General features: G+C 39.8%; 1 protein-coding gene across 1 annotated transcript; it reads left to right on the top strand.

Annotated features, from left to right (window-relative positions):
- The first annotated feature begins 783 nt into the window (after positions 1 to 783).
- Positions 784 to 14,725, top strand: MEIOC (meiosis specific with coiled-coil domain). Its single transcript, XM_026076221.1, has 7 exons — positions 784 to 840; positions 3,042 to 3,199; positions 3,312 to 3,416; positions 4,407 to 6,264; positions 7,917 to 8,051; positions 10,759 to 10,939; positions 14,502 to 14,725. The coding sequence occupies exons 1-7, from the start codon at positions 799 to 801 to the stop codon at positions 14,723 to 14,725; spliced, it is 2,703 nt and encodes a 900-aa protein (XP_025932006.1). The 5' UTR covers positions 784 to 798.
- Positions 14,726 to 18,167: the final 3,442 nt, after the last annotated feature.

Raw genomic sequence — 18,167 nt, 5'->3', positions numbered from 1 at the left:
AAAGGGGAGAAAGAGAAGTCCTTTTTTTGTTTTGTTTTCATCCCCTTCTTCCACCAGCCACCTATTCCTGAAGGCTTCCAGGTTGGTTGGCGGAGGGGAGAGCGGGGGGGTGTTTCTTATGTAAAAGTTGTTTCTCCTGTAGTTACGGCATGGACCAGGTTTCCGCAGTAGCTCCTATTGTGTGTATTACGGTAAAACTATAGCTCCTGAAATATGAAAGTCTTTGTGCATGTCTGCATTCATGTAATGGAAGATATGTAATAAGAACGGTGATAAAATGATAGTTATTGACAGGAGTTGTCTTGTGGTACAGTAAGGGCCAAGTGACTCCTCTGCTGCTGTTGTTGGTGAAAGGGATAACATTAGTGCCCGCTTCCGTAATCTGGTGTTCTTCTGTTGTGTTTTGGCTGTTCCAAAACTTGGATAGCTAGTGTAATGCAGAGAATGCAAATTTCCTSTTATTCTGCATCTCCTCTGTCTTTAAACACCTTATGAATTCTGTGTGTTTTGTTGGATTAGTCCTTAGCTAAGATGAAATATGAAAGTTTTACAATGTCAATRTGTAGAACTAATTCCCTGAAAACTCAGATGAGCAGAATCTGCAGGTAAATTTAAGAGTTAAAGAAGTTAATGTTGTTATAAAATCTAAAATTCCCAGGTCTAKATATAATTATATCCTTCTACCTGTTTTTCTTTTTTCCTTGTCTTGCATAGCCTAAAGTTGCATTCAGAGGTGGCAGTCGCTGCTGGAGTAGCACAGAAACCGGCGGGAGGCTGACTGATGTGTTCAGTAATGTAATGACAGGCTCTGGCTCATTATATGATTGCTACAAATCACAGGTTCAGTTGATTATAAATGAGATTTTTTWATATATWTTTTTAAGAGTTTGGGTTGTTTGTGAACACAACAATCAAAATATTTCTAATACAATTGCTTATACTGGAAAACWTAATAGCTATGTTTGATTTATTTGTAATAAATATCTAAATATCTAAGGTAATATTAATCAAGAAGGACTTTTTTTTTAATACAGTAACAATAAAGGTTGTTCACCTATTGTGTATTTCATCTTCTGTTTCCCTACTTACTTTATCTAAAGTAGCCTAGGTCACTGTATACAGTAACATCTTTTTCTGATTGATCAAAAAWTTTTTGTTGTCATCACCACTATACTCAAAATTTCAAAAAAAAACTCCCTCAAAAGATGCTTCAATTTGAAAAATATTTCAGAATAATGATGGGCTTGCTTTCCTTTTTTGTTTGTCTGATAACTTCCATGGTTTATGATCTTAAGCCTTCTGCTTTGTTTATTGTGCAGTTTTTCTCTCAGTTTAGTGACTGGTTCATTTTGAACATCACAGCAGAAGTGGGGCTCAAAATAATTGAAAGAGGAAAGGACAATAGATCAGTTCAGATTGAACTTTTCATATTTTTATGAGGAAGAGTGACAGAAGACACAGGTGTTTGTGTAGAAAGCTGACAAATGGGTAAGAGGTAGCATTCACCAGCATGAGAGAATGTGTGGAGCAAAAAGCAGTGTGGGAGGAGAAATCAAGGCTTCAGCTTCAGTTGTGTTTAGCTGAGAGTGAGCCATACAAGACTTAACATTGGCATGTTAAAATGTAGGACTAGTTAGGGCCAGCGTGGGGAAACAGGCTGAGAGAAAATGGATCTGTAGCTGAAAGGTAGTAGTTGAAATTATTTGTACTGAGTTCACCTAGAGAGAGTAAAATGAAGAATGTAGTAGCTTGAGATGGCTGTGTGAGGAGTGAAAATTATTAGGAGTGGGGAAAATAGGAAAGTCATAACAGCAAAATCAAGAGGTTGTAACTTAAAAGAACAGTCAAATAAAAAAAAAAGGATGAACAGAGGGGATTAGAATCGGAGAGAAACTAACAGAAGCTGAGCTTTTAAAAAGATTCAGAGATGGTATGAACTGTTATATAACTTTAGAGATGAAGGAATGTGATGATTAGGTAGTATTTCGCAGTGTTCTTGCTTTTTCTGTTAGCCGAAACCTTCCTAGAAAAAGGGGTGAAGTAAATGTCTGCGTTCAGGAAAACTGAGAAAYTGGTGAGAGGAGAAGCTTAGGTATTGAGCGAATATTTCTGTGGCATACCATAAATTCCGAATCCAAACATTCTGTTTGTAGAAACTAGTCTGCCAAGCAGGAGTCTTCTCAGTCTGACCAGTAGAAAGTGTCAAGAGAGTTAAGTACATTAGATCTCTCCGTTTTGGCATTCATAGCCATAAACTTTCACTGAGGTGAAAAATTCAAATTAATAAAACCCCTTCCCCGGTACCTTCAAGACCCGTTACATACCCTGTGGGAGACTTGTGGCTTCATTCCTCTGTGTTCAGTCCAGCAATAGGGCTTCTTTTTGGTCATTTTACAGACATGGAAAACTGAGATGTGAGGTAGAGACACTTGTCCATAGTCAGGCAAAAGGCCATATGAAACTGAGAGTAAAACCTATTTTTGTGTGTCACTTCCTAGAGCTGCTAGACTGTTTTATTCCGTAGAGGGGCATATCTCATGTACGTTTGGTCTTAAATTTAACCCTATGAGTGTTTTCCAAGCACTATTAATTTTTTTCATTTACAAAGAGCTAAGAAAACATATCTAACTTAAACCAAACAAGCATTTCCTCCTTTTTTACTTAAACTGAGTAGAAAGACCCTTCCTCTAGAAATGAATTGGCTGTAAGTTGGCTTTAGTAACTTAAATAATCTGTGATGGTTTGAAATTAAAAAAAAAAAAAAAAAAAGTCTCCTGACTCCTATTAGTAATCATCTACTACAAAGTGGTGCAGAGGTTTTAGGCTGATTTGGACTGAAATTTATACTCCTATGCATATCTACACTGAGCAGTAGTCAATAGCAGAAGTTACCTGTAATGTTCTATCAAAAAGTATGTGGGTTATTTGCTTCTTAGTCTGGTTACTCCCAAGGATGATCCAAGTTACAACCTTGTATAATGAAATGACCACTTGATGTGATAAATATTAATATCAATAATTTTATTGTATCTAAAATGTAGAATGAAGATAGTATAGACCTACCTCAGACCTACAATTCTCCCCTTTCAACATCAGAATATTCTGCACCTGTGGATTCTTCCCTTTTATACGCACCATGGTCTATATATGGAGATGATACTAAGCAGTCTGCTGGTTCTCAGATTAATGTAAAGTCCAGGTACTCATTTTTGACAGAGAAAGAGCTTTTATGTTGAAGGAATGGGTGGGATTCTTTTGTTTGATTTAATTTTAGCTTATATAAATATTCTAAATTAAGTAATTGTTTTCAGGATTCAGCCTGAAAGGAATGATTATGGTAGTGAAACAGATTTATATGGACTTGTGTCTAACATTTTGGAAGAACAAGATAAATCACAGCCATATTTTGCTGATGGGTGAGTATGTTGCCATGCAGGCTCTCTGGCATTCTCTTTTTCTGAATAACATCCCCTTCGCTTTCACGTGATACATGGAAGCTTTTTGTCTGAGAGTTCAAATTACTTGGTAGCTTTTCACTTTCTGGTATTTACAGAACTATAAAAAAGTTTTATRAACAACTTTTGTTAATGAGACATTCTAGAAATGAGGTATTCAAATAAATCTCATTGAATATATGCCTTGGGCTAATTTTTTTTAGATCAAGATTGACTTTCTTTCTTGATTCATTTAAATTCTCAGAAAGAAAACATAAAACAGGAAATCATACTCTCTTGCTGTTTTCTGAACTGGCAGGAGGGAAGAATTCCATGAAGAATAAATATATCCTGATGTTAGTGCTACCAAAGCAATGTATACAAGTCTAAGTGTCAGACTTATGCCTATATTCTAGGGCCAGAAGAAACCATTTAATGGTTGTAATAACTTGACACAGAAGGATTAATATCGAGAGCCTCTAAGATACTTAGCTCACTCTTCTTTCTCTCTTGCCCAAACAATTCTGGTGATTTCTGTATGTGCCCTGAAATTGTGTGGCTCAAGTGAAGGAAAGCTTCAGAGAGAATCAGTCTTGGCTGAAAGATCACTTACTAATAATTCCTTTGTTTCAGTCAGTTAAGATTGGATTTCTGTTTTCAGTACTGCTAAATGTGGCTGTCATTGTAATGAGTTCCAGGTATAATTCCACTATTTATTTTAGTCTGTTTACTGCTTTCCTTGACTGGTGGTGAGGGTTCTGCGTTAATGCATAGTAACTAGCATACAAGTGTGCTGGTAACTTTGAACAGATGACAGTAGTACATAGAGGTTTGGGTAAGACATTTTTGGATATCGAGAGACATGGTTGGGGGAGAACAGGGTTCTTAAACCTCTTTCTGCATTTGTCTGGAAAGGGAGAAGGAACAGCACAGACAGAATTCTAACCATGTGTTTCTTGTTTTTTTTTCAAGGAGTTGCTCTTCCAACTTGAAGTCAGTATGGCCTGTGAACACAACCAGAATTCCAGACCACCATGACCTGTTGTCAGAAACTAAAAGACCAGTTGTAGCAACTGTCTCACAACCGGTCTTTTATACGGGTGAATCCACATCTGCTGAAAAGCAGTACTTGCAAAGTGGTAATCTTGCATCCCAACAGAAAGTAGATGAATGTTATCATGGGTTTACTGGCACAGACTTTGAAGAGCAGTGGTTATACCCTTCTCGGAATGATCATGCCACCTGTTACAACATGCAGACTAATGAGAATATTAAGACAGCACCCATATTACAGAACTATCCATATGTTAAAAACACCTTTACACCTCAGGTTGGGTTTTCAGAAGTAATCAAAGACTCAGGAGCCGATGCTTATTCTTATGGAAGAGAGAAAGTATGTCCCAAAGGAGCAGATGTGCAGGTACATCAAAAGCAGGCAGAAGCATTTCTTCCGCAATTTCACAGATATAATGAAAATGCAGATTATAGTAGATACACTGAATATTCTCATCCTAATAAAGCAAAGCCTAACAAGAATACCAATTGTAGTCTTCAAGAAAATAAAAAGTTAGTAAATGGAACAACTGAGGCACCCTCTATGGATACAGAAACTTATACTAAATTATTTCAAGTTAAACCAGGAACTCAGAAAAAAATGGAAGATATAATTCCAGATCAACAAAACTTTACATTTTCCAAGGCTGGAGGACTTCTATCAGAAAAACAATTTGCAAATAAACCTTCATTCTGTACTGATTTTGGGCAAAAATCAGAGTATGGACTAAAATCTCTTACAGCTTGTCCAGGGAATAGTGACTGTGCAAATGTAGAAAAGCAGCAGTTTTCCAAGTCTGATCTACAGAATTCTGAGTACTGTAAATCACTTACATTATTACCAAACTCAGCAAACACTTCAGTGGGTACTAATGTAAGGCCAACTTGGATGAACATTCAACCCAAAACCACTGCTTCTGTCCCGTTTCAGAATCCAAGTCCTTTGGTGAAACTGAATAATCATTTATCTACCCTTTCCAAAAGTTTCAGTCATTCGAATGACTTTTTTCAGTTGTCATCTTCAAATTACCCTTTAAATAGTAATTTACTTCACAAGTGCTGTCAAGATAATCCTTCATTATTTTCCAGTTTTGATTTTGGTTATAATACTGCAGATCGAGCTCAGTCTGCTGCTTATGTGGAATCACTAGTTAAGACTGGAGAAGAGAATCTCTTTGAGCCTGTAAGTGACAAGAAATTAAAGCAGCCAAATGGATTCTGCGAAAATTATTCAGCTCAACAGTTTGAGATCACTGAAAATGTAAACAAACACTGTTTCCAATTGAAGCCACAGAGTGGACACTATGATCTGGAAGAAGGACAAAAACATACAGATGGGTTGTTGCAGAACACATACCAAGATTTAATGGAGTCTCAGGGTCAGTTTAACCTCAGGCAGGGAAGTGGAGACAGTAATGCTGTCAATCGTGTGACTCGCCCACAGGTTTCAAGCTTTTCCAACAGTTACATGATGGGTGACTTGAGACATAATCAGCAGCTTGGTTCAAATGGATTCCCCTTGAGACCAGCCCGTCCATTTGGCCATTCAGTTGTCCCGCTGATGGAATCTTATGGCTTGTTTTCCTATGATGATTTAACTCGCTTCTATCCTTATTTTAATGATATGATGTATGGTGACGGTTCATTTTCCAGTTTTGTACCAGCGTTTGGATTTCAAAGACCAGTTAAAACTCGTAATGGGCTTGCCAGTGAACTGTATGTTAGACTAGAAGAATGCCACGAACAGTGGAGAGCTTTGGAGAAAGAAAGAAAGAAGGTAAAAATTAAACTAATAATTTTAGCACGCCATATCACAAAATTAATTTAGATCTCATCAAAGTCCAGACCAGTTAGAGAACATGGGTAATTCTCACTGTTATGGGTTGAAAATTGAAATACTTAATGGGACTTTGAGGAGAAAATAATTTACTTCCATTACTTAAGTTGTGAAGTTTGTAGCCTAGTTGGTAGCATAGTTGATGTTATATTGAATATTGCACTTAAAGCAGGAATTCAGTGGCTTTTTCAACCTCTGTTTGTGTTGGGACAGGAAGGGGGGGGGCATGTTCTAGGACTACCAAAATCATGTATTTTTTTTTTTAACATGCGTGAAATAAACACTCCACCTGGAAACTCTGAAAGCAAATCCATTAAATATGTTTTGAATTAGGACTAAACTTTAATCCTTCTAAGAATTAATTAAAATTCTTATGCCCTGCACTTCTGGCTCTTTCAATGAATTCTTCAGACCTTCTACTGTTACCCTGGGATGTTAAACCTAAGATAAACTAGGCTGAAAAAAACAGTAATATTAAAACATTGTTAAACTAAAAATATTCAGAGAATTCTGTATGAAGCGACTGCCTTACTTAAAGCAATTTTTCTTTTTGGTAATAAACATAAGTGCCTCAGTGTCCCTTTGGTGAATGTAAAAGCTGTCTTCATTTTGCCAGTTCAAGCTGGTATTGAACTTCAAAAAACCATCTGGAACCACCACTTTCTACGAGGGACGTTTGACCAAAAATTACTTGAGAATAGCTCTGCTGTGCCAGTCCTCTGAAAGCAGCTTAATTATGAAGGGAAAATAGGAAACACATTGACTAAAATCTACCTTAAACCCTATCAAAAGCCGGTGGTTGCTCTGAATAGAGTGGTTGGAGGGAGAAGGAGTTTGACTTGAGGAGGAGAGGTTGATATCTATACTTGCGTAGAAAAATGCCAAAGGGAAAGAGTTGGCGTGTGCATGCAGAGAATTACAGGGAGGCTGGAGAACAGAAGGGCTGGAGAAAATTAGGTTGCACGCTTAACTGGACCACCACAAAATAATCCAAGAAATGCAACTTTACAACAGTTTTAGCTAGGTAGGTTGTTCCAGAGTGACAGAAAAAATTGGGGTGAGTAAGATCTTGCTGAAATTTGAAATCTTAGGGTCAGATTTCAAAATAATTTTCTGATGACTGAATAAAATACTGTTTGATTGGAAAAAACCCTCTATAGTTTCTTAACTAATACATATAAAATTTAGGTTATGTGCTGACTTAAATACTTTTAAATTAGTGGATGAGGTCCATATCTGTTTGCACATTCTTTCTTGCTTTTTAATTCTGACTTGCCTCCGTTTTATTTACAGACAAAATTAATGTAGGATGTCAGATGATACAGCAGTTCTGAAACACATTATCTTGGCATTAAATACTTTATTTAAATTGCTTCAAGTAAAGCGATTGTCCACTTAAAGCAGGTATTACCAAGTGGTTAAATCCCAAATGGCTAAATCCACATTTATCCACTCTTTAAAAAATCCAAAACCCTAAGGGAAAATCTAATTCAGGGAAAAAATCATGTATCTGATATTTCTTCTTGTTTCTATAGTAAAGCACAATTTACAAATTTAGATTTTGAGGGAGTCATTCTTCTGTTTTCCTGCAGACTGAATCAGCTCTTGCTAAGAATTACCCAGGGAAAAAGGTTTCCAGTTCTAACAACACTCCGATCCCAAGGCTGACATCAAACCCATCAAGAGTTGACCGCTTAATTGTGGATCAGCTACGTGAACAAGCCAGAGTGAGTTGCAGAAGAACTAAAAAAATCTGTTGAACTTACCACGCTGAACTTAGAGTACTGTGTAAGACACCTAAGATAGCAGAGCACCTTCTCACAAAATAGCCTTGTGTAGGATACAGGGAATAATACTTCAGCAGTTCTGTTAGAGTTTTTACATCTGCAGGTTCGCTGCTGCTGTCGGGAGGGACCCCACTGAGCAGTTGAGGCTCACATTAACATACGTACGTGCTAGAAGGATGTATATTCTAGCATAAGAGCGTGCGTGCAGTGCCAAAATCCAGTTGTCTAGATTAACTGCATGCACAGCTCCAGGATGTATTCGTTAATGCAGGATAGTTATGTGATACAACATCAGCTTGAATTTCTGCGTAATTAGTTTGCTTCTTAAGCTAAACTGTCACAACCTGTAGGGCGAGCGGGACTGGTGTCCCTTGAACTGCATGTGGCTCTGCAGCCAAGCGATGCTGCCGGTGTGTGATACCGTTCGTCTTTCTTTGTGAGGCAGCAACATGCACTGAATTCTACAAGGGAGACGGTGAACAGAACTGAGCCAATTCTGTGCTGCCAACAGAATAGTAAGAGTCGGATCTTGCTATTCTGTGGCCGAGAGGCCGAAGCCAGGTTCCTCGTCTTGCGGAAGGGAGAGAAATGTGGGCTGAAGGCATGGCCACCAAGGCTTGCCGCTGCTAGGGGACATGGGAGTAGGAGCAGCAGCTGTTTTTCTGACAGGCGCTAGTTCTGGGAGGAACCAGTACCCCTGTGCTTAGCTGCTCCCAAGCCAGTGGTAGTAAGTAGCAGCTAGTCTTTCTTACTGGTTTTGCACAGGTGAAATGAGCTGTGGAGCTGTGCCTGCTTACTGACTGCTGAAATCGGCCTGGTTTCGTTCATGCAGAATGTAGCGAAGGGTGTATTGACAGGCTGAAGTTTTGTGTGTAGGCCTCTACACTTTTTACACTATTGTTTTACAAGCCCCCAAATAACAGTGTTAAGAAGTTTCCTCTGTAATCTGAGAAACTTCTGAAAAACCTGAGGGGATGAGAAAGAGAGGATTTAAGCCTTTAGTGGTTCCTGTTAGATTGCCTCAGCAGCCCGGCTTTGCTGGCTTTTGTGGATTTTGCTTTTAGACACCTAGCACTTCTCCCAGGCTTAGTATAAAGAATGTAGGCACTTAACTCAGGACTGTGGATCCCTTTGGAAGAGGGTGTGGCGCCTGAAAATCAGATCTTGCAGAACTTGTCCTGGTGTGGCTCTGGACATACTATTAAGTAAGTCTGCAAAATGACTATCATCAGGTTTATCTTACTTCATTTCACTTGCTTACATAATCCTACTATCCCACTCTGGGATTGTCTTTTTCTTCAGAAACAAGTCTAGTTACTTTCAAACAATTTAACCTATTTTCATCCCATATCCTGGTGACTGATTTCTCAGGTGTTTGTGTGAAATTCTGCCCACTCTCTCCATTCTTTTTTTTTTTAACCTCTCAGCTTCCTTAACAATATGAAGTGCTCTCACTTTTTGAGTCTGCTGGTTGTTGCTGCTGTCACAGTAACTTGTGTAGTTTATCCCTGCCTACAGGTGTTTTTTTCCAGGCTTTTGCCAGATAAAAGGGAGAGCAGGACAGTTCTGGTAGTTGGAGGCAGCTCTCAATTGCTTTCTCTCCTGAGCCCGATAACCAGAAAAGCTAGTGGCAAGTGGGCTGCTATGTTCTGCTGTTCTGGATGCTGTTGCCCAAATAAATGCCTTGACCTACAGCCTGCTCTGAGCATACTTGGGGCAGGTTGGACAAATTGCCCTGGCTCAGGTGCCTTTTTTAGCAACCCTTTCTTACAGTATACGAACGTAATTTCCTTTTCCTAGGAAGACCTGCAATCATGTTCTGGTGCAGGGATACATCAACAAGCTGGCTTTGCACTGTGCTCCCAGCCTTTTTCTGTTTTAAACCTGTGGATGACCATTAATCATCAGACTTCCTTACAGGTCTTAAGCGATCTGTGGGCAATGGTTTGGGAATCGCTGGCCAAGGGGAAATTCATAGTAATGTGTCTATCTTAAGATATGAAATAAGAAAAGACCAAGATTTTCAAGTGGACTGAATAAAGCTGAATGATTTTGGACTTCTTGTGCTTGGTACTCTCTGAAAGAGCTCTTTTAGCGTTGACTATCCATTCTGAAAGTCAGCCTGTAGCTATGGTTCCACAGCAGCTTTAGCCAATCTAAATTGAGACTGCCGTGCTCTTGTATTGCCCTTTCCTTTGCACTAGTGCAGGGAGCTCATCTGGGTGAAAACTAGCCAGTCTTGATGTGGTTTTCACCCAGGTAGTTGCAGGAATGCTGATGGAAGGCAGGATCAGGGCAACCTTTATTTAGATTAGTGCACATTGTCATGGAACCACCTCCTGTTACAGAGTTGTCTCAAAGTCGTATATATCCATTATTAGCCAATAAGCTAGGTATCCTGATATTTGGGTATTTTAGCTTAAAAGTACATCAGCGTTGTTGTGGCACACCCAGGTTTTGTACAGCTTCTATTTTGAAGATGAAATCCTGGGTAAGAATTTAACTATTTCAAAGTATAACTTCATGTATGGTTCTCAAAAGAATATAACTGTTATTTTTAATCTTTTCTTTGTAATCTGGTTAATTTTCTTTTAAGTCTAGATGAGTACAGTGTGAATTCTTGTAACAGATTTAAAATGTTCATTAGGTTGTGACTTTACTGGGAAAAATGGAACGCCTTCGCAGTTCTCCCCTTCACGCTAACATTTCTACTGCTCTTGATAAACATCTGGAGGTAATTCACGTTGTGCAGTCACGTAGAAAAGATGAAATTGTAAATGCTTCAAATCGACGAAGGCAAGGAGCTCCCAGATGCCAAGATGACAGAGGTATAATTATGTTTACATACCCTTCTTAGGTAGCTGACAAATTCTACACATATTGCAAGTCTGTAATAAAACACATGTGGGGTTTTTTGGTATTATGATCTTAATTTATCAATGTCGAGAGCTTTGAGAAAGGTAGACTGCATGCTTTTTAGCTAATGGTTTTGAGAGGGTACTGTAAACATTAAATATGAGACAAATTGGTTAAATCATTTATCCCAGAAATAAACTAGAAAGTAACAGAAAGTTAGTGGATTTTTTTTTTTTTTTTTGTAGTGCAGTTTGGGATTGGAGGTGACATCAAGCTATTATATCCTTCTTCTTCCTGTTCCCCATACTCCTGTTCCCATCACCTCTCTACCCCACCTGTATTTCTGTGTAGAACTTGCTTGGTATCTCAATGTTGACTCTATAAAAAGAGACTAAGCTGGCCTTGAGTTATACATGGATTTCTCCTTTAAAGCATTTCTCTCATAGATTGTCATAAAATATAAATCACATTGTGGATGGATATACAAACATTATTGGCTGGAATGTTTTTATTTTTATGGTATCCAAAATATGCAGAAAATCCAGCTTTATCTTTCACTAGCGTACAGGCAGAATAGCAGATACCCTTCTCTCTCTGTTCCCAAGATGTCAATCAGAATAAATTCCTGCTGTCTGTGATGCTCTGGTATATGGCTTTGTGGGGGAAGCTTTCTTACACTTCTGAGACTCCTCTGTGCACTTCCTTTCCTGCCTGCCTTTCTGCAGCTGAATTAGACGGATTATCTTATTCCTTTCAGATGACCCGTCATGCAGTTCTGTCATTCTCAATTTACTTCAAAAGAGATACTGTACCAATTTTTCTTTTCACCTCTTGACAATCTTGTGGTGTTGTTTCTCTTTACCTTGAAGATCAAGTTGTTAACAATGGAGTATTTGATTGGTCTTAAGTCCATCAAAATAATTAGCGTTGGCTTTAGCACTACTCCTTAACCAAATCAGTGAGCTGTTTGGAAGTGAGCAGTATGGAAAAGACTACCTGTCCGAGCTTGAGATCTTTCCCCTGGTCCCACTGCTTAAGGAAGAGAAGATAAAGAAGTGGGCTTTGGACAAAGGGATGTGATTACTTAAGATAATAAGGAACTAGAAGGGTCGTCCTTCCTTTGTCTACCTCTCATCCTCCATAATGGCTGTATCTGAGGTGTGGTAGCCTATCATGGCAACSGGGGAGACTTTTCAGAACAGTAGGATATTCGTGGTAGTGCTGAGGTAGTAAATAATATTCCCTGCAAGGCTGGAAAGGCCTTGAGGCACRTGCCTGAAGCCGTGCATCTCCCCTCTGTGATGGGAGCTTCCTTGCTGTCACGTGGGGGGGGTTGTTTTGCTTTGTTTTGTTTTGCTTTTGAAGAGAGGCCTCCCCCTGGCCCAACCTTGTTTCTACAGCACCTTTCTATTCCATCTGATACAATACTAAGTACCTTATGAGGCAGAACCTACCTACTGTGGCCTCTGTTCTAGGAAGTTTGATTTAAACAAAATTCTTACTGGAGCCATGGTCTTCTCTTCTTCCAGCTCCTCCACTGTCGTGGCTCAGATTTACTTCAATAGGAAGCAGAGGTATCTGAGTTGCCCCATATCTGTGCTCTTCATGCACAATGTGGGTCTGAAAAATTCTGCTGTTGCACACTGGACTTGCAGAACTGTACCAGGTATCTGGCAGTCATTCGTAAATGGTTTTGACGACCTAATAAATGAAGTTCTGGAAGAAATCATGATGAGAAAAACTGTTTACTGAGTGTCATCTGTCACCCAGAACAACTATCCAAGCCTTTCAGAGCAGCTTTCAGAGCCGTTGTGACCTTATCTCTGTTTGAGATTGCTAGATTCAATGTTTGAGATCTCTCTGAAGGATCTAGGTGTTACAGATCATCTTCTGAGGGGAAGAAAGACCTTTTTAATGTTTGTAATCCTCAGGCACTATATTCAGCCAAAAACTTTAAAGCAGCTCTTCTTTATTCCTGTGAGGTTTTTCCTTGTTACCTGGTAGCGACCCAAATACTAATGATTATCTTACAGCTTTGAAGTACTTGTTTATATAAGCATCACTTGTTTCTTAGGTTCTTCTAGGCAACAGTCCAGATGGCATCCTTCCTGTGGTCCAGTCTTCTGGATTCCACAAACCTTGGTGCAGAAATTGGGATTTTGAAAATAGAAGAGCTGATAATCATGTCCTCCCACTCTGTGTTCTGTCCTTAATTTCTCTTGTGTTCTGTCCTTAATTTCTCTGGAGTTATCCTTCAAAATAAAACCTTTGAAAATTCTTTGGGTGACGGACAGTTGTGTTGGACAAGTGGATTCTTATTGTGATTTTTCATGGCTACATGAATCCATTTTCCATACCATTCCTTCCAGCTACTTAGTAGCGGTAACTCTAGAGGAATCGATGGTCACTCTTTGTGCAGAGGGAAAGAGAGACGTCTCAGAATGGGTTTCACAGAAATCAGCCCACTGAGTGAAAGAGCCACACAAGCCAGTGAAGAGGAAAAATGGTGGGGGATACAGTTAGGCCTTGAAATTCTGCCCTTTTCTAAGGCACCCTCAGCACCTCTAGGAGCGGTGTCCTTTCAGCTGGGACTGAATCCAAGAAATAACGGTTGAAGGTAGGTGCTAGCTTTCTGCAATAAAATAAAACTGCAGTCATGCTTAATGAGCATGAGCACTTGGAAGAGCAGATTTTAAGCCTGAGTCTTCCATTGCTTCCAAACTCCATAGAACTGTCCTACAAGGGAGTCAAGTTCACACGTGCTTTCTGTGTGCAGCCCGGCGTGTAATGTTGTGTAGTGTGAACCAGCTCTAATGGGAGTGAGTGTGCTCCTACCCCAAAATAACATGCAAGTTCTGACTGAAAATTTTGGTGCCTAGAAGAAGGTATCGAATTTGTTTCCTCACGCACAGGTTAGAATTGAAACCAAGAGCTTTATATACGCATTAAGTGAGTGCTGTAAGCACTGAACTCTTGAATAAACGGACCACTCTACCACCTCTACTTCTCTTCATTTTAAAGCAATGGTTTCTGCCACATTTTATGCAGAGCCTGATCTATATGCTTTAGTAAAACGCCGTGAACTAGCTATTCCTTCACCTGTCTTGCCTGAATAATTGCTTAGGCAGGATGGGTAAAGGATCCAGTTTATGGATCTGAAGGGGTTGGTACGAACATTGAGCAACGAGTTCGCACAGGGGAGGAGCGAGATGCCTCTAGTGCGTGGTACATGGAATACTCTCAAAAACAAGAGGTGACCATAAGGCTTTAGGTGCTCCCGATACTAGATGACAGCTAAGTAGGGGCTTTAACAAAACGAGCACCTAAATTCCATGTACCTGCCTTTTTTTATTAGAGCCTAAAAATCACTGTTTTATTAGATTCAACTTCTACAGCCCTATAATGAAAGAGAAACAAGACACTGAAAGGGGCCTAAAAGGTTTTGCTCTATCTAGAATTGCCAGGGCGAATTAATTTCAAATAGTGTTTCCTGGTTAGCTATGTAATCAAGATACAACACTTTCCTCCCTACAGATGTTTTTGCCCTTGCTTTGGCAATTAAAGAGATGAGCATAGCAACACGTAAAGTACGTACTACTCTCTGGTGCGCTCTCCAGATGACCTTACCAAAAGCTGCAGCTGGACAACTAGATACAGAGAAAGCTCTTCAGGAGATGGTACAATGTGAAGACAAAGTGCGTGAAAACACGAACAGCTGCAGCATCCTAAATCAGAGGGCTGAAACAAGCAAGCGCTAATGAAATATCAGTTGCATGCAAGTGTGGATTTGCAGTGTGGATGCACGAAGAGATGATATGCTAAATCTTTCTACCTGTAAAGTTTGAACAACTAATTTTCATTCACATTTAAAGCTGATATGTTGATGAGAAGTTGAACTTGCTTTAAGGGCTTTCAGGTTCTACTTAAACTGTTAACATTACAATAATGTCAGTTAGGCTTTACAATGCCAGTAGATTGTAAAGCCTAACTGATGCAAGTTAACTTGAAAAATAATGAGACTAATTAAACAATTAACAGCCAAAATATTATTTCACTTCTGCAGCTGGACCCTGGTATAAAACTCTTCTGATAAGTTCTTTTAGGTTTGTTTTAGTAAGTAGATTTTAAAATAATGATTCTTAATGACTGTAATCTAATGTACCGTACAGTCTAGTATCAAACAAGATTGTGATGTGAAAGTGTCTTCCTTATCAAACTAGTACCTGGAAACAGGAGGAAAACAATGCCAGAAATACCCAATAGTCATGTAAAATTAAATATTTAAAATACTGATATTTATGAATTTGAGATTTTAGAATCCAAGTTTGTGAAAGGAAATGCACCAGGTTCTATTAAATTAGTGATATTATAAAATTGCTGTTGTGAAACCATACAATTTAGTAAATATGTTCAAATCATTTGGGCATGCTCTTGGGAAAAAAAGACCTCTGTTTTAAAGTATTTAAACATAATCAAAATATGACATGCATGCGATATTAACCTTTAAAAAGCTGTGCAGCAGCTGAAATAATGAGTATTGTTTTTAATACCTTCGCTTTAAAATTTGAAAAGAGGGTATCACAAGTTATGAGATTTAGATTTTTTTAAAGTTACTCTTTCGCTAGTTTGGTTTGAGATTTGGTTGTCATATTTTACATTTATTTGTTTGCATCTGTATTTTTGACAGCTATTAATGCTTGGGGTTTATCTGCATATCTTAATATCTTTGTACTGAATACAAATAACTTATTGATATGAAATGTTGATATTATGTGGCTCAGGAGATAACAGGGTTTTAACAATTCTAGCATCGAGTTTAACTATAATGTGTGGATTAAATTTATTCAACCTTCCTTGCCTAGATACATTGATATTTTAAATGTCTGTGTTCTTCCTACTTCTAGAAATCCTGATGTGCAAAAGGTGTAATCACACCACATAAATTGTCATTAGATGATGTGAGAAAGAAACTGAATGAGAATGCAGGAGAAACTAAAGTAACCATTTTGATCACTGATATGCCCAAAAATACTGCCAGAGTGAATTTACTGGGGCAGGAGAACAAAGTACATCTTCATAGCACAAGTCACAGCATTAAGATTTGTTCAGTTAAACCTAGGACATGTTGATGTTGAAAACAATACTGTACTGAATTTAGTCTGTCTGGTAAGAAATAAATTAACTTTTGTTGAAAAGCATTTGTTCTGCGTTTGTCTTCATGGTCTCGGTTCCTAAAACATTCTCTGTTAACAGGGATTGTAATTTTCAGTTCATTCCTGAAATAAGTTAAAAGAGGTGCAAAGCAAGCAGTGTTGACATTGAAATTATTCTCTTGATCCTACAATAGGAAATTACTGCAACTTTGCTCTAGACAAACAATTGTAGCAGTGTAGTGAATCCAAGGTGGGGGATCTTTTTTGTCCCCTAAGTTGCTCTTGTTCATTACAAACTCTGTGCTACCAGGACAAGCTAATTCAGTAATTTCAGTATCTGCAACAGAGCTCTTTCTTTGGAGCACAGCTGGAGTTTTCCTGCCTTTTAAATTTCTTGGCACTGACGCCAGGACAAGGAAAACGAAGTAACACTTTTATTCTCTTTATATTGTCTGTCTGTTAGACTAGAAGCTTCGGTAACAGCAACCCATGGGTCTGCAGCAATGCAGTGTTAGCGTAGCATAAATGTTTGGCTCTCCAGAGGCAATGTCCTGTCTGGGCACTTAATCAACAGCAGCATTTATTGACATCCAGTAATAGCAGCTGTGCGGTTTAAGGAAAGGCCTGTAACATCACAGGCCAGGAAGCATTAACTGTGGTGAAGTGGACTCCTATGGCCAAGGGGGACCTAAATGCTTCAGGTACTGTTGAGTCATGTCCTCATGTGTTTATGCAGGACTACACTGCTTTGGGGTTTCCAACACCAAGAGCTGGTCAAGCTGTCCAGGTGAGCTGTGTGAGCTGTTCCACGCTAGCTCCCAGCTGCCTGCTTAATAACACGAGGCTGGACATTAGTTTCTCTTTCCCTGGCAGTAAAATGGGGCCTTTCGTAGCTAAAGGCTTACTGCGCTCTTGCGTGCACGCTGCCAAGAGTAAAGTCTCGAAGGGCCGGCCATAATGAATTTAAACTAGTTCCCTGTGCTTTTTGTGGGGGTGCAGAGTAGGGATGACACGAGCAAAGGTGAGCCACCTGCTTGTGACTAGTCCCTTCTTAAACGCACGCACCTTGCATTTAAATGAATCCGCCTTGCGATGGGTGGCACACACTCGTGGCTTAGGCTTCTGTCCTTTGGAAGGAGACGGACAGCCTGATCTCGCTATAGGCAGAAGGGTTTCAGTTCCTCTAATGACTAGGTTAACACAGGTTATTTTTCTCTTGACCTGTATAACTAAAGGTCTCAAAAAATTATATGAAACGCCATCTGGTTTGCAAGTGACCATGCAGATGGGGAGCTCCAGCTCTTCGTTTTCTTTCCACTTGAAAGTAGAGGTTCGGGGTACTTCAGGACCAAGTTGCAGAGCTCTTGTTGCACAGCTTAGGAACCTGGAAAAAGAGACTTCTACCACCTGCTGGCTGCTGCCAGCAAGGAAGGAAGGAGGCTGTTGCTGCCACAAGCAACCGAGGCGCAAGTGAAAGTGGGAGTGTTAAAATGCACTGGGAGAACCGGCAGCTTCCTAAAACCGGAGCGTGGCTAAGGCAGCTCCAGGTGCAGTTATTGAGCCACTGCTTAGTGCTCTCACCCAGAGTCAGATCTAGGGGGTTTGCAAAGGGAGTTGTGGGACAAAGGACTCTGGGACTGAGGAGAAAGCTAGAACACCCCTGTGGTACTGGGGTCTGGGCAGCCGCAGTGCAGCTCTGTTGTTGGGGCACTGGGCTTCTTCGTGGCCAACTACCCCACCTCACCTCTCCATCCGGCCATAGTCCTGCACGCGAGGGAAGTGCCCTCAAAAGAAACGACGCAGCTAGGATCCACCACAACACTCGGAACAGGGAAGAGGGTCAAGCCCTGAGCATAAGCCTGGCCCAGAGGTAGCACTGGCCATTTGTTCTCTACAGGGACAGAGGGAAGAGGCGAAGGGCAGCATTCTGCAATGTAACAGAAACGGAGGATGCAGGATCTGCAGGGGAGTCTCCACACGCATATGCTGCATCGGGCACCACAACCGTTCACCGTGACGCTTACTCAGACACAGAGAGGAATGCCGC

Source organism: Apteryx rowi, unplaced genomic scaffold, assembly GCF_003343035.1.
Source record: "Apteryx rowi isolate R43461 unplaced genomic scaffold, aptRow1 scaffold_428, whole genome shotgun sequence".
NCBI lineage: Eukaryota > Metazoa > Chordata > Aves > Apterygiformes > Apterygidae > Apteryx > Apteryx rowi.
Note: the sequence above shows the minus strand (reverse complement) of the source record. Positions and strands in the feature narration are given on the sequence as shown.

Bases quoted from the DNA above. Each gene is read 5' to 3' on its own strand.
- MEIOC (XM_026076221.1), top strand. From the start codon at position 799: ATGACAGGCTCTGGCTCATTATATGATTGCTACAAATCACAG. The intron at 3,200-3,311 runs GTACTCATTTTT...AATTGTTTTCAG, and splicing joins CAGATTAATGTAAAGTCCAG to GATTCAGCCTGAAAGGAATG. The intron at 8,052-10,758 runs GTGAGTTGCAGA...AATGTTCATTAG, and splicing joins AGCTACGTGAACAAGCCAGA to GTTGTGACTTTACTGGGAAA.